Source organism: Cebidichthys violaceus, unplaced genomic scaffold (assembly GCF_023349555.1).
Source record: "Cebidichthys violaceus isolate CVI_PGR_0920_01 unplaced genomic scaffold, fCebVio1.0.p SCAF_70, whole genome shotgun sequence".
Classification (NCBI taxonomy): Eukaryota; Metazoa; Chordata; class Actinopteri; order Perciformes; family Stichaeidae; genus Cebidichthys; species Cebidichthys violaceus.
The window spans coordinates 1,038,097-1,061,437 of record NW_027176928.1 but is presented as its reverse complement, the minus strand read 5'-3'; the positions used below and the strand labels follow the sequence as shown (position 1 = coordinate 1,061,437).

Genomic DNA, 23,341 nt, shown 5'->3' with positions numbered 1-23,341 from the left:
GTTGCAAACCTGCACAGGATAAGCACATCAAGACGAGGATGGATGCTTTATACCAACGTTCCCATCATAACACAACCATAAGTGGGAATATGGTCTTTCCATCTGGAATGCTGCATGTAAACAGTCTGGTTTCTATTAATATATAATAATATTATCATTATGATATAAGAATTTGTACAATATTGGGATATTCACTTATCTGGCCAGAGGTATTTTAAAAGTTTTTAAATAAAGAAATACAATTAATTTAATAAATAAAATGAATACAAATAAATGAGTAAAAAATAAATGAGTAAAACAATAAATGAGTAAAAAAAGAAATGAGTAAAAAAATAAGAGAGTAAAAAAATAAATGAATAAAAAAATAAATGAGTAAAAAATTAATTAGTAAAAAACAAATGAGTAAAAGAATAAATGAATAAAAAAATAAATGAGTAAAAGAATAAATGAGTAAAAAATGAATGAGTAAAAAATAAATGAGTAAAAAAATAGAGATCACTAGAGGGAACCCTGTCCAACAAACTCTTTGTCCTCCAACACAAAATGACTCACCAAAACTCGATCTCCAACTCGAAGATCCTTGTCGCCTTTCTTCACCGAGCCCTTAACCGAACCGTTGTCGGACATGTTGGACCCGGACTCGTAGCCCGTCTTCACCGCGCTGTTGAGCAGGCCCTCTCTCAGCGGCACTACCACCCTCTGACCGGACGGGACGCCATTGCCGCCCTGCTGAGTCTGATTCTGCGCGGAGTCGGTGGAGTGGCTGTCGCTCCCCTCTCCGACCGGCTGTCGGGTGAGCTTCGAGGGTCGCGTGAAGATGCCCTGGAGGGGCTGGCACTCAAAGTAGCGCACGCCGCCCACTGACCCGTCGTTTTTGCCAACTAGGTCATTCAGAATCACGCCCGCCCACTGTCCCGGGGCAAACTGGGTCTCCCCCAGGTAGGCAATAACTCCAAGCTTGACCCCGTTGACCCAGACCTGCTCGCCCACCGTGTAGTCCCCCAAAACATCGTCGCCCTCTTCAGAGATTTTAGTCGGGGTGGTGGGCTTGAGCGGAGCATCTGGAGAAAAAGAAAAACAGTACATGTTCATTATTTTAAAGCAGGAAAAGCTCATATAACAAAAAAAAAAAAAAAAAAAAAAAAAAGCAGGTGGCAAGGCATATGAACATCGCTGAAACAAATGCAGCGCACGGGAATTAAACCGCTTCGCACTCTGCTCCCCGGCTGCAGGGCCAAGTTGTAAACAGTGCGTCCATTGTGAGCTCATCCTCATTCACAGTCCAGCAGAACTGCCTTTCACGCTATTCATCCCGTTTGACGGCGTCACGCCGCACGAAAAAGAGGAGTTTGTGCGGCGGCAACAGGCGCAAGTTTCTGCAAGATTTCGGCGTTAATCGAATTCCTCCGGGGAGAAGTGGGTCAGAGAGACCGACGTGCAGCCTTGCGATATATCGCCCGTTTGACACAACAGATGAGCCGGTTCTTTTTTCTTCTTCTCTTTCCACTGCAGCCGGTAAACTGAGCAGGGCACCAATTAGCACGCGGTCTAGCGCACCGCACCGACCGGTAGAAGCCCGTGTGTTTATCGGTGTGCGGGAACGCTCGGTGCCAGGGCCGTCTCCCACCGACACCCTGAGAGAGAGAGAGAGAGGGCCCGGGGGAGGGGGGGGGGGGCGGGGGGGTCTGTGGGCCACTATAGCTGAGCTTTATGCCTCAATTGCTCCCATATGTTGAGATGTGAGATGCACAAATGCAAAAAACGGGTACGGCTTCAGAGAGCGGTTTTAACTGGAGGAGGCCTTTGAGAATGCTGCGGGCTTCGAGGAGAGACATTCGACACATTTAAAATAAGGTGAAGTCCATTTGTTCTGTTAAACGTCACGTTTATCGACCGACGAAAGATATTGACAGTCAGAAAACCGGAGCGCTCCGGACCCCCGTTGATCGGTAATGTGTCCAAATGGACGTCGCCCAGAGCAAAACTGATGTCGATGCTGTATCTGTCCATTGACCCACATCTGCAGCTGGAAGCACAGCTGGATTATGAACTTCGTCCGGAGCACCGGAGGAACCTTCGTGTTAATGCTAACGAGGTCGTGGTCCGACAGTTTTGCTCGAGACTTTTATTAAGAATGCCTTTAACGCTGACAGACTGTTTAGGTTTTTATAATGCAAATAACTCAGCAGCCATTCAGCCGCAGAGAAGGTACTCAGATAACAGAGTATTTATACCTCTCAACGCCACCGCGGTCAAATAAACAGCGTTACATTACTACCATGAAAGGTCATTTCATCCACAAACGGAATTACAACTATATATCCATTCTCAATGCTAAAAAGCAGAATCTAAAATGGTTTATTACATTTACGTTATTCTCATTAGCTCTCGTTATTTCTAGCGCTGCCCTAATAATTTAGATTGGAGGACGGAAGGAACGCAGGAGGAACGCAGCCACTGATTGGCCGACTAGTCAGGAACGCAGCCTCTGATTGGCCGACTAGTTAAAATCACAGCCTCTGATTGGCCGACTAGTCAGGAACGCAGCCTCTGATTGGTCGACTAGTCAGGAACGCAGCCTCTGATTGGCCGACTAGTTAAAATCACAGCCTCTGATTGGCCGACTAGTCAGGAACGCAGCCTCTGATTGGCCGACTAGTTAAAATCACAGCCTCTGATTGGCCGACTAGTCAGGAACGCAGCCTCTGATTGGCCGACTAGTTAAAATCACAGCCTCTGATTGGCCGACTACTCAGGAACACAGCCTCTGATTGGCCGACTAGTTAAAATCACAGCCTCTGATTGGCTGACTAGTTAAAATCACAGCCACTGATTGGTCGACTAGTCAGGAACACAGCCTCTGATTGGCTGACTAGTTAAAATCACAGCCACTGATTGGTCGACTAGTCTGAAACACAGCCTCTGATTGGTCGACAGACTCAACCCAAGGCCTCATGGGAATGCTACAGAACAGCTAACAACAACAATTACTGTTTTTGACAGGAAGCACAACATACTTAAGAGACAGTTAGTTCATGATTTTCTGAATCCAGTCGTCTCGCTAATGTGCAAATTCAGTTTTAACACCTGAGCTGTTATTTCTAGAACTCTCCTCCAGTAAAAAGCTCAAATAAGATGAACTCCACTGCCAACGTCAGAATGAAGTGTGTTCATCTCACCGCAGAGCTCTGCTCCTTCACACGCAGCGAGGACAAGCACAGCACCGACCGGTGCGCCGTGTGATCCAGCAGAACCCAGAGCAGCGTTTCAAACCAAAACCGCAGCTAACTCGTGATTTTGGGGTTGCCGAGGCAACAGGAGAGCGAGGGCAAAAAAAAAAAGGATCCTCGGGCAGAAGGGGAAGACTGGAAACACAGCCCTTACTTTCACTATTGTGCTCGGCCACCTCCCTCCACCATCTGAATCCCACTATTCATCCGCTCTGCACAATGAAACCTCCACAGCTTCCTCCCCTCCTCCTCCCTCCAATTATCCCCCCATCTCACCCTACTTTGGTCACACACACACACACACACACACACACACACACACACACACACACACACACCTCTTTCTCTGGCCTCTTTAACTCTGACTATTTATGATCACTTTCCACAAAGGCTATCATCTAGTTCCTTTAGGTTTTGAATTGGGCTCATCAAGGCTGATATTGTGTCTTCAGCAGTGGCGGTGGCAGCTGTGCACAGACACTAACAGATGGAGGGGGCTGAGCTTCAAGGTTCCTGGACTTTTGATCCCTTTTGTTGCCTTCAAATGTGCTGTGTTTCAAGGTAAAACCGCTTCAGACATCAAGGATATCCACAATCAAATGTCATGTATAAGAAAAAAAATTAAATCCACACCTTTAAGATACTTTTAATGAGCACAAAGAGGTTTTTAATTGTGTTATTATATCTTCAAAACATCAATTTATTTTCTACGTCTAACTTTCTGTATTTCCAGTCTTTGTATTTGGTTACTTTAGCGTCATGCTGCCAAGCTACAGGCTTCAGACGGCCTCATATGGTTTCATAAGTTTGTCTACAGGACAGTGATGAAGGAATTTAAGAGATTTTGTCAACGCGGCAACCTCCGATTTAAAGAAGCGTCTTGAAGCTGCATTCTCTCTAATGTCCGCCAGGGGGCGACTCCTCTGGTTGTGTAGAAGTCTATGAGAAAATGACCGGAGTCATCTTCGTTGTAGAGCATCTTTGGTGCTAGCGGAGAGTGTAACGGTCAAGTTTCAGATTTGGGGAGGACTAAATGGAGTCTGAACATCTGTATTGATACTTAAACATTCAGGGAAGAGGTTAGTCACTGTTTACCTTTTTAGCTTTGCTTTTCGGGGGGGACACAGTTTTCTAACAGAGTACGACACGGCTGTCTGAAAAAAGGGGCAGAAACCGGTGTTTTCAGGTATTTGGTGCTTCAAATAGACTTTGCCTTTAAAAGCATTCCCTAGAAGAACTGTTCAGGAACTATTACGGGACCGCACCCAACGGACTGGAACCATCGGAGGATCCCAGTGTGGATCTCTAGTGAGGTAGCTCTCCTTTTACCGTCACTGGGTGTGTCAGGCCTTTGTGGGCAAAGCTGCAAATAAACCACTGATTTACTGTATGTCAATATTGGATTTACAGGCCTGCGGCATCAATGTGATGAAGTCCGTTCATTCGTCAGGTTGCTTGTTTGCTGCATTAGCTTAAAGCAGATATTTCCTTCCTTCGTTTCTTTTCAATTTACCGCAAAATTCAGTAGATTTAAATTGATAGAAAAATGACAAATACCATCTGCCTTTTGTACTTTTGTACTATTTGGTATGCCAATAAAAAAAAGAAGATTCAGTACGTCCGAATACATCGGATGCAAAAAATACCAGGATGTTCTGCAGATGTACTGCAACTGTTTGTGTGCAAGCCAGCATGCTTTTCTGACCCATAATCCTTTGTGCAGCAGATATATGAGCAAGAGGGTCAAAGTTGACCAATGCATACTGCATGCAACAGTGTGTACTTAGTAAGGGCAGCTGCAGAAAGTACTCAAAGTATTTAACAAAAGTAAACGAATTGGAACACAGCTTTTGTTTTAAAGCTGCTCTGTTCAATAGATATAACGCCTCAGTAAGTATGCTGTTGCAAACATCTTGGTTTCATTAACTTGTTGAAGTCAATCTTTAAGCTGCACTATTTAATATCCTTGCACAGCAAAATAAAACAGAACCCCTCAGGACCATGAACAGTCGTAGCATCTTTCAGGTGTTTCGTCTTTGTTCGCTCTCATCTGCGTCCTTTCCAGATGCAGCAGCCAGCTGTTGTCCCTGAATAATCCCTCTGTGCTCTACTTGCCCAGCAACAGCAGAAAGATAAAGTTCGCTAACTGTGTAAGCTTAGTGGAGCATTTAGCCGCGAAAAAAAAAAGCCAGAGCTCTGTCTTCTCAGGAGACGGTGGAGAACAAAACAGAGATAAAAGGAGAGTTGATGTTGGAGTCACACTCTTTAGGTGGTCAGATGCTAATGTTGCTCCATGTCTGCCGGATGTGTTACTAGGCAACTCTTTGCTAACACATGACATCTATATGAGGTGTTAACCGGCGGAAACCTCCGGTTCTGAAAAGTGAAGCTAATGTTTAAGTGTCTTAAAGCTGCATTCTCTCTAATGTCCACCAGGGGGCGACTCCTCTGGTCGTATAGAAGTCTAGTCTAAAATGACTCTACTTCTCTCTTGATTTATTCCCTCAGTAAACATTGTAAACATGAGTTTATGGTCTCAATCTCTAGTTTTAGAGCACTTTAGAATAGTGACCTGTCAATCACCTGTGTAGCCCCGCCCCTAAAGCATCCCCTGCTTTATGGTCTGTTTGACTCTAAATGGAGCATAATGTACTAAATGAACATCACGCTGTATTGAAGAAGACTTGAAACTAGACTTCTATACGACCAGAGGAGTCGCCCCCTGCTGGTCACTAAAAACAAGATGGCGACGTCCGAATCGGCAGCTCTACGTCTCCTAAAAAGGCGGCGGCCCACGACTGTGACGGAGACGTTTCTGTGGAGAAACTGGCCTCCGGGGTCACGGCAGACAGAGACAAAGCTCTGCTATTTCCGCATCAAAGGCGGCTAGAAGGAACCGGCTCAGCTGCTGCCTGACAGCTTCTTCTAGAGGGTGAAACAGTCATTTAAATGCAGCAAAGTAAAGTCTGCCAACTTCCGACATAATGGCCCCCTTCTCACAATGCTCCCGGCTAAAACCAAACAAACAAACAGGGTTGAGATTTGGAGCCAAGGCCGGTGCTACTTGTAACTAATCCCTCCATCGGTACTGTCCCACCGGTATCTTGTTACTGTTTTATAGCCGACGTACGGAAACAAGAGGGATATCTGTGAGAATAACAAAGTAATCATAATAATCAGTGTCTCATGAATTTAAACGGTGTTCAAAAAAGGCTCCTGTGTGATGGAGGTCCCCCTCAAACTTGCTCTAGTGCAGATTACAACGGATTTTAAGGGTTGATTTCATTTGTATGGCAAGCGGATGTATTAAAGAGCAACATGATTTACATTAAAAGTTACTGCGAGGAACGTTTAGCTGGTTATGAAACGCTCTCAAATGAATCCCGATGCCTCTATGTGACCTACATCAGTAAACGGGACCATCAGAGAGAAGACCATCAGAGAGAAGACCATCAGAGAGAAGACTGAGACCAAACGGTCAACGGCAGAGACTCCTTCCAAACTGCTGGAGACCCGCTGGAGGGAAGAACATGCAATATATATATATATATATATATATATATATATATATATATTATATATATATATATATATATATATATATATATCGCATGTTCTATATATATATATATATATTGCATGTTCTATATATATATATATATATATATATCGCATGTTCTATATATATATATATATATCGCATGTTCTATATATATATATATATATATATATATATCGCATGTTCTATATGTATATATATATATATATATCGCATGTTCTATATATATATATATATATATATATATATATATATCGCATGTTCTATATGTATATATATATATATATATATATATATATATATATATATATATATACGGCGTTTATTGTCATTTCTTGGAGCCAGAAACTGTTTTAAAAAAGTTGAAAAGTCTTCTCATCTAAGAGCTTTCTTTAATGTCACATTCACAACAACTAATGATTATTTATGTCATATTTATTGTATTTGTTGTTCTTTGGTTTCTTGTATTCTCTGCATATATTGTGTTGTACTTGTATTTTCGCACTATGTACACAGTTTAAATGTCATAGTCCTTCGTTTACATTTCTCGTTGTCCTTTACTCCTGTGTGCTGAACCCAAAGACATTCACTTTAATATGAAAATCAGGAAGTCTCTATGTGAGAGGCTGACAGCAGCATTTTAGGGATATTTTTGCATTAAAAAAAAAAAGATGTAAACAATGAATCAATTATCAATATATAAAAACAGCAATTAGTGACCTAACTGCTGCAGCTCTCAGGAGTCGCTTGCAGGGAGTTTTCATGCTCTTATCCAGCATCATATTAAACACCATGAACACTAACATGACGGAGCACTAAAGTCACCATGAACTGTGTTAAAGGGAACACTTCCTGTGTTGGAAAAAGCAACATTGACTGTGACATTCCACAGTCGACAACGAACCGTGACACACTCCCACACACACACACACACACTGACGGTGTGAGCGAGGCCGTACTTTACTTCAGCAGGAGCAGCGTGTGGAGCTGCCGTCGCGTGGGAAAGAGGATCCGCCTTTAAGAGCGACAACAGCTGTGATTAGCTTTTTTTTGCAGACAGGGGTTTGTGTTTTTCAGAGAATTCTAATTTTGGTGAGTCTGTTTTTTTTTTTTTTTCCAGAAGCCGTGTCCACGTTTCACCTTTTCATTTCAGACTTCAGCGCGTTAAACTCGATTCTTTAGGACTTTCCTGAAGAATAAAAACGTTAAAAAAGTCATAAAAACATAAATCCCTAAAAGACTTAAAGTCGGACGCGTGACTCACAGCATCTGTGAAAACGTCCGTAAACACAGATACATAATAATATTATAGTTGTTTAGTAGTGGGTTCATCTGTGAAAAAAAAAACAAGGAGCTGAAAGACGCTAAAACGCTAAAACGCTGTCAGTCAGGAGTGACTCGAAATCACTATTATTTTGATCAATATTGAGCTTTTTTTTTAATTATCATGATTATTCATTGATTTTAGGGACTAAATATTTTCAAAGCACTTTCACAATTGGATAAACAGCAGTTTGTGTGCTGCGTTTGTGCTAATGTTTAAATCTCTGCATCAAAATGAAGACTTAAAATAAAGTTTTTCAGCGCCTCTTCATTTCGCCCAACATACACAGTACATCTAACAGTACATCTAACAGTACATCTCACAGTACATCTCACAGTACATCTCACAGTACATCTCACAGTACATCACTCTTCTACAACACAACATTCAGCAGAGCTTTTCCCAGGCTGTCGCTGCAGGGTACGCCTGCAGAGGCTTTACATCTATCCCAACAGTGAACCCAAAACATCTGGATCAGTTTAGGGAGCGCTTGATTTGAGTTTTTCTATGAGCGGAGCATTTTCACTTTACCACCGACTTCCTGTTTTGATGCCGGCAGATGTGGTTGGAACCAGGAGGCAACCTCCGGTTCTGCCGACCGAAGTCGAAGCTTCACGTGTTAAAAGCTGCATTCTCTCTAGTGTCCATCAGGGGGCGACTCCTCTGGTTGTATAGAAGTCTAGTCTAAAATGACTCTACTTCTCTCTTGATTTATTCCCTCAGTAAACATTGTAAACATGAGTTTATGGTCTCAATCTCTAGTTTACAGTCTTCTTCAATACAGCATGATGTTCATTTAGTACATTATGATCCATTTAGAGTCAAACAGACCATAAAGCAGGAGGTGATTTAGGGGCGGGGCTACACAGTGATTGACAGGTCTCTACCAGAGAGACGTATACGGCGTCTCTACGTCACTCCTCCTCAGCCCAAATATGGTCACTTCCTGTTCACTGGTTGCAAAAAAAACAAAAACAAGATGGCGACGGCCAAATCTCCAAACTCAAGGCTTCAAAACATCAGCCCGCGAACCAATGAGAGACGTCGCCACGACTACGCCCACTTCTTATAAACAGCCTGTGGTAGGAACGGAGTAATGCAGACCAAAGGATGACGGCTGTTTTGAATTTTGATGAACTATAGCATTTTTCCCTCCTCTTTATCAACAAGTCTGCTTGAATCCATTTTTTACCTCGTTACTCTCATCAGCTGCTTTTGCACGAAAAGCTTTGCCAAGGGGCGTCTTTGAAGCGGCCGCGCCTCGACTAAGACCAAAAAAACGACCAAGCAGTCGACTAACCGAATAAGAGGATCGTGGTTGGACCTGGACCGTGGTCCCGCCTGGTGGTTCTCCCTCAGGTTTCTTCTTTTTTATATATATATATATATATAAAAATTATGTTTTTTTGGAGTTTCTCCTTTTCCGAAGCGAGGGTGAACAAACAGACGATGTCGTATAGTGTAACGCTGGCCAAGCTGCTCAAGTCTCTCAGGCTGAATATATAAACATACAGTATCTTTAATGTTTCATTCAAACTATTCACTAGAACAAAAAAAACAAGGAAACATCTCCCAGCTTCTGTGTGTGTGTGTGTCTGTGTGTGTGTGTGTGTGTGTGTGTGTAATCTAACACAGCTGTGCTCTCCTTGAGTCATTAACACAAATAAGTGGTCTGAGCCACTTCCGGTGATGAGAAGAAATAACTGGAAGCACGAAAATTCCTCGGGTTTTTTTTGTTGTTTTTTTTTTTTCCCTCAGGAGGAGGAGGAGGAAGTGACTTACTGTCTTTAGGGACGACGGGGCTGGAGGTCCTCCCCACCGGGCTGGAATGCTTGGGCCCCCGGCCAGGGATTTTCAGTCCGCTGGACTTGAGCATGTTCATTCTGCAGAAGCAGAAGGAGAACCAGAGCGCTCCTCTTCCTGGGCTGGTGAAGGCTGGAGGGTGAGGCACTAGACGGGGGAGCGGTGGCCGTCGCTCTCCATGTTTATCTGCTGGGAGACATGTCGTCATAAATAAAAGGAGGAGGGAGGGGGGGGGGGGGGGGGGAGAGGGGGGGGGTCATCTACCCAGCATGAATGGACCAGCCGGTCGGAGCAGACCGACTGGTTTTCACAGAGACTAGAGCCGGCATGAGAGGACAGGGCGCAGACAAGGTGGAGCTGTCTGAGCAACAACGTCTCACAAAACATTTCGGAGCTATTTGTAGTCTCATCATGACTCGACTGTGTCGTGCAAACTCGGGATCCACGAGTGGTTTAGTGCAGCGGCCCAACATGGGGGTCGCAGACCCACTGAGGAGTCGCTAGTTAAATCTGAGGGGTCATGATGGATCTCTTTTTTTTTTTTTTTTTTTTTTTCCCTTGTGAAATATTTTGGCACTTCTTCCTTTTTTTTTTTTTTCGGGCATCTGAAGTCCTTCGAATGAAAATCTAAAACAACGTTGAGAATTGAAGTCCGTGTTGCGGTTCTTCTCCTGACTCCACACCGGACCGTGGAACATGACACGTTAAAGGAACGTGTGGGGAACCAGCAAACTTAGCAGAACCCTCGGCCCTTAATGTCACAGTCTGCAGCTTTTTTTTAATTTCTACTTCTGGTCTTCAATCCTACTTTACTCTAAAATATGACGACAAAAAAAACCCCCACACATCATCATCATCATCATCATCATCATGCGAGGGTTTGTTTACATTCCGGAGTGTGACATAACGAGCCCGATAGGCAGAAATAGTGTGCGAGGCTTCACTGGTGAGCCTCCTAAAACACACCTACACACCCTCTGCATGTACCTCCAGTTGTATTGAACACCTGGGAATGAAACCGTTAAACATTTAAAAGCTACAGTATGCTAGCACGATCACTGTGATTACATTTATCACAGTAAATTCATCATTATTCATAACCCCCCCCCCCCCCCTCCCCTAATCTCTTCTTTCATGGCACACTTATCAATAAAATAATAAGCTGATAATACATAGAATACAGGAGTCGGTGGAGGCCGGTGCCCAGGTGGAGCGTGGCCTACACAGCGTGGACCCAGAGGCTATTATTAAGAAGCTATAATGCAGTTATAGCCACACAATAAACAACACACATCTGGACGAGGCTTTACAACAGGACAGCAGATGTCAGGCTGTGTCATTACCATGATATTTACCCTCATTTTGATAACAGAATGAGTCATAATCAACCCCTTTAGACCTGGTGGTTGTGCTAAAAAGCCCCCCCCCCACCCCCCCTTCAGTGGTGTGCTTTTTTTTCCTCCACATGGGCCCGGGTGCTTTTTGTTCCCTCTCAGTCGACACCTTCCATGAGGGTTGGAAGCAGCAGGGAGGAGGATGACAATGCGCACCTCCACCACCGCAAACATGCAACACACTACGCCAGTTTGATCCATTGTTGTAGCTACTGCGGCAACGTGGTCCAGACTGTCCTTCAGCCCCCCCCCCCAGCCCTCCCATAAATAACAATAATAATAAAAAACACATTAATACAGGAACACACTCACCTTTCTGTGTGGAAATTAAAGCGACCGACGGGACAACTTCCAGCTTTCAGGAGGAAAAAAAAGGGAGGATTAGTGGTTGCCACTCCCTGGGATGCAAATATGGATGCTGAGCAGAGAAAGCTGAAGGGGTGAGAGAGAGAGAGAGAGAGAGTCAGCGTGGATCAGCTGGATGATGGGCAACAAACCGGACCGGTGCACCGGGTGATGGCTCCCTTAGTAGCGGTTAAGCTGCCGGTTCATTTCCTTCTTTTTTTTTTCCTCCGGGAGGAGAGCTAAAAGCAGCGGGGGTGTATCGCTGCTTTTGTAGCCGAACACTTGCACACGGGTCCCCGACGGAAACGCAGCATCAGCAACACACACACACACACACACACACACACACACACACACAAACAGAACTTTTCTGTCGCCTTGGTTCTGGTTAAAGTCAGCCTGGACTCCTTGATAACCCGGGTTCTTCTCACGCTTGTCGGTGTCTGAACGTGTTGCGGTTCGCTCAGCCTCCCTCTCTGACTCAACCCACCGGCTAGACTGAACAAAGGGGGGCTGGGATTGAAGCACAGCCTCCTGGGGGAAGAGAGGAGAGACTCGACTCCAGTCTGGCGCTCCTTCCGTGACGTGCTCCGTTCGAAGGGAGGTGGATTTAAACCGGCGCGTGCTTATCGGTCACAATACGTGGCTCCCAGCGGCACGACTCGGTGCCACTTCCAAACCCTCGCGCTACTTTTGTATTCGGCGTCAATGAAAGCGATTTAAAACACCGTCTTTCAGAATAAAATGCCACATTTATGACGAGGCTTCCTGTGTTCGTCACCCGCATTCAACGGTGCGTCTCTCCGCATGGAAAGCATCCGTGCCAATCATAAAAAATAAAGATTTCACACAAATGGAGATTTATTTAAAACACTGCGCGTGCGCCGAACTGAAAACTGGTCACTTATGTTTCATAATAAGATCTTAAATCACAAACATGCCCTCTCACACACTCGATAATAAGTCAGTATGCATTAAATAGCTGATATTTTGATGCAGTTTGGTTTGGGATTCTATTTGGGACCGAACACATGCAAGTTTACCGGCATATTTGATATAACTTAAAAACATACGGTACATATAAGAACGAGAGGGATAATATATGAGTTTAATGGCCACGTGGACACATTTTTTAAAAACGCGTGGGCGATTCATGCTCATATTCTTCTGATTCTGTGGGTGGGGTCATAACCCGTTCACATGAATCACTGCTCGCCCCCCTTTTCCGGTTCGATTTTCAAAACGACCGGATTGGTCAGTGGAGGAGAAAACGTCCCCACTGGGAGCCCTGTGATTGGTCAGCTGGTCCGCTGGTGGGCGTGTCCCGGTTTGACAGCTGTAGCGCGAAGTGATCTTCACCCTTCACTGGAAACAAAGTAACAAACACCTGCTTTCATTCTTCACCTGGAAGTTTGATTTGTATATTGTTAATAAACAATAATTATAATAAATAATAATAATAAAAGCAAAATAAATTATATAATAATAATAATACTTGTTTTTTTTTATTCTATTGTTTTTTTGGTAATCTTTAATGACACTCTGGCACAATAATTTCCTTCAGGATTAATAAAGTTTTATCTTATTTTATTTTATTTTATTTTATCTTATTTTATCTTATTTGATTTTTATCAGGATGCTACCTGTTCAGAACCAACCAGAAGACACAGTTTGGCACTATACAGCTGTACATCCAGAGACATGATAACAATAATCTGCAAAAACAAAAAAAAAAAGGAGGAGTTTTGTGCCACGTAATAGACTTGAGTTGCTGCTATGTTCTTGTTTTGTTTGTAAATATATTTAAATTCTGTTATTTGTGCGTACAGACTGTTAAAACAAATGTCATCTATAGAAGACAAATAAGAAAGAATGTGAATCAGTTTTTAATTGTTGACATGCTGCAGGTCTGTCTGTTGGCCACTAGAGGTCTCTAGAGTCCTATAAATGAGTCAACCGTGTTCTGTATGTGGGACTTCATATCTGTCTTAAAGGAGACACAACAGGTCTGAAGAAGACTTTATTTCTGTGTAATGACGTGAGTTTAATTTAGATTATTGTTTTTTTTTTTTCCTTTGGCTGACTGTGGTTAGATGAGTTAGTTTGTAGTTTGTAGTTTGGAGCTTACAGCGCACACCTGAAGCTAAAGTGGATCATAAAGATGTGAGCAGAGCTAAGAACAGAACCCATTTACAATCAAATCTTAGAAAGCCTGACGCTACCACACAACACAGCACACTTGAATGCTACATTATTAAGTCTACAGTATTTGTAACATGTTTTAAAACAGACTATCTCTGATATTTTCACGTCTATTCATTTCTATTTTACTGGGCTTTGTTTCTAATTGATGGATGTTGTTTTACCTAACAATATAAAACACACAAAATTAGTTTTATTTTCCTTCCACTGACTTTTCAAATACAATTTCTAGGAATAAAGGAAATGTGAAAACTGTAGATTTTTACCCTGTTCTTTATCCACCAGATAAACATCACATCAATGTTAAACTCAAGACATTTAACTCAATAAAGTGCATCAATCTGCCACCCAGCAGCTGCTTCACATCATCACATTCAAGTGAAACTGTACAGAAACATCGAACTGGCTTATTGTCGCCATCTAGTGGCGGGATCCACAAACTACATCCTGCTTACCAGAGATCAACAAAGACGATCAAACTCTTTATTCTGATCTCACATATTTTTACTTCATTAATTCCTGTTTTTCCCTCTTAAACATATTTTATCTTTTTTACATATTGGAAAAGTACATATAAACGTATAAACCCTCTATTATAAATAGAGTCAATGATGAAGGTGAGAACTTTAAGAGGTCAGGTGACCAATGTTTCGCTCTTTGCTGGGACACTGTGATGAGATATCATCATTATCAATAATACCCCATTGCGCCATATACATTTTTTAATGTCCAACTTATCAATTTAATAAAATGCCGATAATATGTAGAGTATAAGATAAGATAAGTTAAGATAGGTTAAGATAACATAACATAAGATATAACTTTATTAATCCTGAAGGAAATTGATCAAATAAACATACAGTATATGAACAATAAAGTAATAGTTATTAAGTGTAACACTGACACCAGAGCAAAATAAAATTGAAATAAGAGTAAGGTAAACAAATATACAAAAAAATGCAATTAAAACGGCAAAAGTAAAATACAACGAGTGTATAAGAAGTAATACGAACTCCAGGAACTAATATAAACTAAAATAAAAAGCAATATTGTGCATAATATATAAAATCACTGTCTAAGTGGATTGTGAAGGTAATAATACTTTTTGTTTGTGAATATTTGAATGAATAAAAAACAATAAAGAAAATGTCCTTTCATACTTTTAGTTGATTTGAAGTATGACATGCTTCTCTTTGGTTTGAGATATTTCTTTAACCGCTCTCAAATGATTTTGGATAACAGCAAGATTTTTTTTTACATATTGAAGATTGAAGTTAATCGCATAAAAACATTGAGTACTAGTGTGAAAGTTGTTGGGACAACAATCGTTTGCAGCCACGGCTGTAGAAGCATTTGACAAGTTGAAGTAATAAGCAGCATGTGGTCACTTCACTGGTTGCAAAAATCCAAGACGGTGCCAGTCGTAATCCAAGACGGCGCCAGTCGTAATCCAAGACGGCGCCAGTCGTAATCCAAGACGGCGTCAGTCGTAACCCAAGACGGCGGCAGTCGTAATCCAAGACGGCGTCAGTCGTAACCCAAGACGGCGTCAGTCGTAATCCAAGACGGCGTCAGTCGTAACCCAAGACGGCGTCAGTCGTAATCCAAGACGGCGACAGTCGTAATCCAAGACGGCGACAGTCGTAATCCAAGACGGCGTCAGTCGTAATCCAAGACGGCGACAGTCGTAATCCAAGATGATGACGGCCAAATCGCCAAACTCGAGACTTCAAAAAGGCAGTCCACAAACCGATGGGTGACGTCACGATGATGACATTGATCATGATGTGTTTTTTCAAACAATTGCACAGAGCCCAACTCCTTTGGGAAGACCTGACTTCTCACTGAAGTCAGAACCTGATCCTTCAAAACACCAGTGCACGACTTCACTTCACGACTTCACGACTTTTGTGGCTCAACGGGAGCAAATCCCTGCAGCCGGTTTATAAAATGTCGTGCTGTAACCCTCCCAAGGAAGCTGTCAAAACAGAAGATCAATGCCCATGGTTTAACAATGACGTGTTTAACAACTACATTCATGTTTAGATGTCGCCATATTATTGGCTATATAGTGCATATTTTAGAGTACTACACACAGATACAACCACCAAAAGTGTGTCTGATTCCAATGGTTATGATGTAGGCTCATTTTCTCATTACAATATCTAGTGAATCAGTCAAAAAGACTAATTATCTGGCGATAGCAATGTGCTTTCCTACGCTGTGAGCATTACGTTTTTTAAATTTGACTCATTTAGGGGCTGGCTAGTTAGCTAGCTAGCTATCTTGCTAATTCCACCATACTGTCATGCTACAGTTACAGATCATAGAATGCACCACATTAAACACTGGGTTTGGTCTACAGTACTCTAACATGTAGCCAGACTTTCCTGTTTTGTTTAATTACCAATCATATAGCCTTTTTAACTAGCTTATGCTAATCGCTAGTGCTAACACAAATGGTTGCACAACAAAATGCAGTTGTAGCAAGAAAAACATGACAAACAAAACCAGTCATGCATTTTTTTAACTTTCATCAGGAGGAATGCAAACAGCTGCACCAAAGCAATTCTCTAGGCAATATGGCCGACATCTTAATATTAACAAATCAGCATCAGGGAACATGGTCCATCACATTTGACTGATCGCTTAGGGGCGGGGCTACACTGTGATTGACAGGTCTCTCTACCAGTGACGTATACGGCGTCTCTACGTCACTCCTCCTCAGTCCAGATGTGGTCACTTCCTGTTCACTTGGTTGCAAAAAATCCAAGATGGCGACAGCCAAAATCGCTGAACTCGAGGCTTCAAAACCGGCCGTTCATAAACCAACGAGGGACGTCACGATGACTTTGTCCACTTCTTACATACAGTCTGTGTTCCAGATCAGCTTCTATCAAAATAAAATGTGATGAGGAGAGTTTAAACCACTAGAGGGCAGAGACTATGCATATCTATAACACAATATGAACTCAAATACACTTAAATGTCAAGATTAAGACCGAATCCATCAACAACAATACATACATACATTGGTGTTCCGCTTTAAGAAGTTATTTGGGGATTCTTAAATCATTACTACGCCCCATTATATTCACAGTAGGCCCAACAAAGGCTCTCAGGCCGACCTGAGCCGCCTCATTAGCATGCAGCGTGTCCAGATAATAATGCCCCTCTGTGATTTATAATAATGGCTCAGTGTTTCTGAGAGTGTAAGTGTGTTGGTGGACGTTGCCCTCTCTCGTTCTGCTTCGTAGGGGAAGTGACTGGATTACACGCGACTAATCCCATTATGATGCGGTGGGGGCCTCCGGTCTGGAGGGATTAGAAACCGAAAAAAAAAAAATGTTGGAGCTCCGGGACGGGACCAGGGTGACTGTAACGACCGATACAGACACCGATGGCACGTGTAGACGGTTCGGATGACAGCGCCGACAAGGGAGGGCGTACCTGGAGGTGCACTGACATGGTGGGTAGCGTTCGTGTTTTATTTTGTAGCTCTCAGCATCAGCAGTCTTCAAACGGACAACCCAGCAAACTGTTGATGGATGGTGACGTACGGCAGGCGGCCAAGTTTGGTGTCAGCTTTAATGAGCCGTAAATTCACAATATGTTATGACAGTTATTTTTAGTACGGAGTCTGAAATGTGCCTTCAAAAATAAGCCCAGACATTTATGGTGTTTAGATTTAATTAACTAAATACAAAAATAAATTTAAAAAAATGGAATAAATTAATGAAATAAATTTGCGTATAAATGATGCATCAATAAATTCAAAGTCAAAAAAAGTAAAAGTAATTAAAGTAATTAAAGCTGCGCCTTTGAGTTCCTAATTTTGTCTTTAAAGGCTAAATTAATAAATAAATCTTAAAAAATAATATATATATATATATATAGCTTCACGCTTAAAATCTGTGTAGAATAATAATATTAATAATATTAATACATTTTATAATTTAATAATTTTAATACTTTTAATACTTTTAATACTTTTAATAATATTAATGATGATGATGACAATAATAATACAATGATAATACAACTTTATCTACTAATAATAAATTAAAAGAAAACTTCCGTTGAGGTAATTTGAGACTTACTAAACGTAAACTCTGAAAGTTTGACGTACAATTAATACACAATTAATATTCAGCACCTAGGAGACGAATTAGAGAGCAGGGAGCAATAAAGGAAGGAGGAAGCAAGGAAGGGAACAGACCAACACATTTCTTACTTTTAGGAAATGTCTCTATTGAGAAAGCCAAAAGAAAAAATAGATTAAACTAAAATAAAAACATAATCATCATTCCTCTTGCTTCAGGCAGGTTTATTCCATTTATAACTTTAATTAAAAATACACAAAAAAAATAATGCTCACAAGCAATGTTTTAGATTCCTGCAGACTAAACAGAGACACTTTCCACCGTGACATGAAAGGATAATACATTTTTAGCTCTTTTCATCAAAGCAATATGACATTTTGCTAAATTAAACATATCTCTCACTCCAAACTATACAGAAGTAATATCCTGAAATATTAGGGTTCTGCTGAACGTTGCGCCACCTGTTTTTAGAGGAATGACAGATGAGAGAATGATTAACGTGGCTGGTAATGATATGTGTGTGTGTGTGTGTGTGTGTGTGTGTGTGTGTGTGTGTGTACATGACAGGAGGGGAAGGTCTGGATGAGGGACAGAGATCACACACTTTAACAAAGAGAGCAGAGCATCAGACACAGACAGAGAGACAATGAGCAGAGTCCATCGTCCTGTACTGTTGTTTTAAGTCTTTTACAACAGGAAGTATATCAAACTCAAAGGATTCTTCTTCTTCTTCTTCTTCTTCTTCTTCAAAAAAAGAAGCCTGGTCCGATGCAGCCAGCGGACTAAAAGTGCTCATTAGAAGTAGAGCAGCGGCACGACAGCCTGCGACTATGTCCAGGTCTGAGGGAGCGGTCAGAGAGAAGCAGGTTCACCAGAGGTACCGGCGGTGAATTTCAATCCGTACCGTGTTCTTCATCCTCATCCTCCTCATCCTCCTCATCCTCCGCTACCAGCTGCAACTTCAGCTCCTGCAGCAAAAAAAAAAAAAAAAAGGAACAGAATCGAATCCTCAACTGGTCGGGCGTCTGGCTCTTCCTCAATCTGCGGCAGTCTCAGGTAATGCATGGAAAGTGGGCTGTGTGAGTGTGTGTGTGTGTGTGTGTGTGTGTGTGTGTGTGTGTGTGTGTGTGTGTGTGTGGATCATTATATGACAGGTGACAAGATGTTTTCAGCATACAAGCTTTAACCCTGACACTACAGGTGAATGGAGTAAAATGATGAACTAATAGATATCACCGTGAAACTTTTTCTGAAATGTTATGTTTCAATATGCAAATGAGGCAATATCCTTACATGTATGTGGCGATTTGCATACATTTTTTTCCAGGACAGAAATGTGAACATTGGATACAAAAAATTGTTGTTTCGTGTTGTTGACATATGACAGTCAAATGTGTTTACAGAGGGGACTTTGGATCTCTCTTTGTTTCCCTCCATAAATCAGAAAATACTGTCAACAGACATAAAAAAGCTTATGTTTCTCAATGTTTTTATTAATAAATGTAGTATAAATGAGTGTGTGAATGCTGTGTGAACAAGCCCCTGTGTAGAAAGCTTCAGGACACAGAGAGGAATGAACGTGTGAAGTTTGGTGGATGTCAGAGCTACTGAAGTGGAGATTTCTGGATCAGAGTCTGAGAAAAACGCCATTTAGAGAAAAAAACGTCCTTTAAAAGAGACGTTTAGAAGACTCTACAGGTGAATAGGGTCAAAAAATTAACTCATAGATATCACCATGAAACTTCACCACTTCATTACTCACATTAAGACGAGTATTTTTTGTATGAAAAGTTTATGAAATGTTATGTTTAAATATGCAAATGAGGCATTATTTAAAGGTCACTTTTGGTGAATTTGGTAGAAATCTAGTTCAAGTAGTGAAATGAATTGTTCCACTCGTCTAAAAGAAGCAAACATCTTCATTGGCTTGCAGCGTCTCGCCTTAATACAGTTATACTGTTATAAACATGGATAGTCAGCATTTAAATGACGTCTAATCAGCAGTTCAGTTTAAATCAACATGACCAGCAGAGGTTCAAAAGACTAGAATCATCGTCCGCAGCTAAGCTGGTAGTGAACTATGTATAATTTGGGTATTAATATAGAAAATATATACAAAAAACACAAACAAGAACAAAGCTATGAGTTTTAAACGTGGCGCAGTCGTATCACGGTCTGATTTATCTCAACGGGAACGCGCTCAGGAGACGTCTGGACTTTGCCACGTAGCTCCACGCAGTTTTCCAGACACAGGTGAAGCCGCCTGAACGTCACACACACACACACACACACACACACACACACACACACACACACACACACACCGCAGACCGTAATTATGAGCAGACGAGTAAAGACCTCACGCGTCAGCCTCAAAGGTGTAAATAATAATTTAGTGATGAGAGATAACCGGCTGCAATATCTCCGTCTTAGTGAAAACAATTACAAAAAAGCACCAACAGACCTGGAAGAGACACCTGCAGTTACACTTAAACAAATGTTCATAACACCAATACATCTAATCATATATATATATATATATATTGTACGGTTTGTATGTGATTACACTCGTTAACAAACCTCTACAGTTATCAGTATCAAGATAACTGACTCATTTATTATATTTATCTGACGAGATACAAGTCGGACTAGCGGGAGATTTCTTTTCTGTTCGTAAAATAAAGTATGGAGGACCATCCCATAATATCAAAATACAAATAATCCAAGAGCTCATGAATTAAATGTTAAAAAAAACCATATTGAGAATCTTAAAAAAGGAAAATGTTTGTTAGCGAGCGAACTAGCTTGTATCGCGTCAACGCATAGCTAACGTACAAACATCCGCTTGAAGGTTTTAGGCTGCTTGTCATTTATCGCAGCAAAAATAAATTAGCTAGCGAGCTAACGAAACCCAAAAAATAAATAAATACAGTCGTTTGTTCAGGTTAGCTCACAAAAAGCTACGGCTAACGACCGCTTTCTAACTTAAATTCAGAGAGGAATTAAAATGTCTCGACTTGAGTCAGACTACGAGAAAACACCGTAATATTTACACAGTCAGTGACAGATTTGCTTTTTGGGGGGCGGGGCTTCTCCGTCACAGTTGCCGCCAATGGCGTCCGCGGCTCTGGAGCTGATGGGCTTCTTCCTGGGCCTGCTGGGAATGCTGGGCACAATGGTGGCCACCGTGCTCCCGTACTGGCAGATCTCCGCCCACATCGGCTCCAACATCGTCACGGCGGTGGCCAACATGAGGGGCCTGTGGATGGAGTGCGTCTACCAGAGCACGGGGGCCTTCCAGTGCGAGACCTACAACTCCATGCTGGCCCTGTCCTCCGACCTGCAGGCCTCCCGGGCCCTCATGGTCATCTCCCTCGTGCTGTCCATACTCGCCATCGCCATGGCGGCCCTCGGGATGCAGTGCACGCTCTGCTTGGAGGGCGCCGGCTCGGTAAAGAGCCGCGTGGCCGGCGCCAGCGGCGGGATGTTCCTCACCGCGGGCTTCCTGTCGCTCATCCCGGTGTCGTGGACCACGCACGAGGTGGTCCAGACCTTCTACCGACCCAACGTGCCTTCCAGCATGAAGTTTGAGCTCGGGGAGTGTCTGTACGTGGGTCTGGCCTCCGCGCTCATCTCCATGCTGGGCGGGGGGATGCTGTGCGTGTCGTGCTGCGAGGCGCAGGACGGCGGCGGCGGCGGCCGCGGCAGACGGCACGCCGGAGGATACCCGTACCCGGTGGGAGTCGGCGGCGGGGCGGGCGCAGGTGCGCGGGCGACCTCGCAGACCTACCGCAACCCCCTCCTGCAGGTAGGGGGCGCCAACGCGGCCAGCAGGGGCCAGGCGCTGGTCCGCGGTACCAGTCACAGCTCCCAGTCCACCGCACACGGGGTCCAGGGGGGGGCCAAGAAGCCCGCCACGGCAGGATATGACATCACAGGATACGTCTGAGGCTACCGTCACTCCATCACACCGTTAAACGCCCGACGACTCACATGTATTTATGTATTTAATCAAACGGGACAAATTCAATACACACAAGTGAGTCGACGTCTCACTGTGTCCTTTTTAACCCTTGAGCCTCACTAGGAAACAGTTCTTACTTTTCATTGTTATTTTTGATCATTTTAAATACATTTGGTGTACAATTTGACAGTAGTGTGAGTTTTTTTTTTTTTACAGACAATGTCCCCATTGAAAAATCTAGAATCAAAAATTTTAGTTTTTTACTATTTTCCACCTGTTTGCCCAATGGTTCCTGGTTTCCTGCACAAAAAAGATAATTTAAAGAAAATGCTTCAATATCAATGTGGTTGCTAATACATTGACACATTACGAATAATCCTAAATCATGCAAGTTTTGTCTGTTTTTTTTTTTTTTATACAAACAACAGTGGAATTATGTAAACAAAGTGTCATCTAAAGGGTTACAATTTCTGAAAATGTAAGAAGATTTGGCAGTTATGATCAGGACCGAAAGATTTAACTTAGTGAAAGTGGGACGTAATATTAAAATCTGATATCTTTGTGGTTGTTTTCTGGATGTTTGTGTCCCTTTAAGGACATCAATGAGGCACATGAGCTTCTTTTAAAGTTTTCAGAAACAAACATTTTCAATACTGTTTTCATACTAATGAATTTTGTGCCTTATCATCATTATTAAAGTGTGACAATGTTGGTTTATTTGGGTCGACGTTCGGTTTGAAACATTCAGGCTGAAACGTGAAATAACGTTTGCTGAGTGTTGCAGCTTTTTTACATCAGCAGTGGGGCGTTTTCTGTCTCCGCTCTGGACGTATATTCATACAACATCAGTGTGAAGATCGCTGGCTTTCACCAGTCGGAGGATCGACGCAACCTGCACTCAGTCACATGGAGTCACGGTGCAACACGTGTTTCACCGCACTGGATGCGTCGTTCTCATCAGAGCGACAGACACGCCTCTGTGTTTCATCCTCCTTCGGTTGATTTGTATTTTCTACTGATTTATCGTAGATGTATTTTACAGCGCATGAAAACAACCCTGATTATAAAAAAAAAAAATAAAGAAATCTGTTCCTAGTTGTTCATTTGGTGATGAGCGCTACCTTTTCTTATTTGTGAACGCTTATAAATGTAGACATCTGCATTAAAAAAAAAGGGAGTCCCATAATTCAGAATAGAACCTGTAGCATCGATAGCAAAACAGCATCTCTATAAACGACAGATGTTCCCTTTAAAACACGTAGGTGTGTATTGTAACAACAACGTGTGGAGGCTGGTTTATTAGTCGGCGTTTTCGCTCGAATGGGGAAAAGATCGCAGCCCTGAACCGAAGGCAAACACAAACTCTGTTCAACAAACAAAGACGCCAGTTCAGCTCGATCAATACGCAGCTTCAGTT

General features: G+C 42.4%; 2 protein-coding genes across 7 annotated transcripts in view; one reads left to right on the top strand and one right to left on the bottom strand.

The window, feature by feature from the left end:
- Positions 1 to 12,394, bottom strand: part of clip2 (CAP-GLY domain containing linker protein 2) — a 34,713-nt gene extending 22,319 nt beyond the window's left edge. The window contains exons 1-4 of one of the 6 annotated variants that reach the window (XM_068736579.1): positions 11,808 to 12,394; positions 11,623 to 11,665; positions 9,896 to 10,105; positions 553 to 1,061 (exon numbers count right to left, since the gene is read on the bottom strand). In XM_068736579.1, coding sequence (XP_068592680.1) covers positions 553 to 1,061; positions 9,896 to 9,995 — 609 coding nt within the window. In that variant the 5' untranslated portion in view covers positions 9,996 to 10,105; positions 11,623 to 11,665; positions 11,808 to 12,394. Of the gene's footprint in view, positions 1 to 552; positions 1,062 to 1,193; positions 1,609 to 9,895; positions 10,106 to 11,622 lie in introns of those variants that run through there. The other 5 variants (XM_068736578.1, XM_068736577.1, XM_068736581.1 and 2 more) reach the window with 5 other exon arrangements.
- Positions 12,395 to 18,746: 6,352 nt separating this feature from the next.
- cldn2 (claudin 2) lies at positions 18,747 to 23,028 on the top strand. The gene is made up of 2 exons (XM_068736617.1): positions 18,747 to 19,016; positions 21,064 to 23,028. Exon 2 carries the CDS (start codon positions 21,073 to 21,075, stop codon positions 21,907 to 21,909), a length of 837 nt encoding a protein of 278 aa, XP_068592718.1. The 5' UTR covers positions 18,747 to 19,016; positions 21,064 to 21,072; the 3' UTR covers positions 21,910 to 23,028.
- The last annotated feature ends 313 nt before the right edge of the window (positions 23,029 to 23,341 follow it).

Excerpts from the sequence above, each read along its gene's own strand:
- cldn2 (XM_068736617.1), top strand. The coding sequence starts at position 21,073 with ATGGCGTCCGCGGCTCTGGAGCTGATGGGCTTCTTCCTGGGCCTGCTG.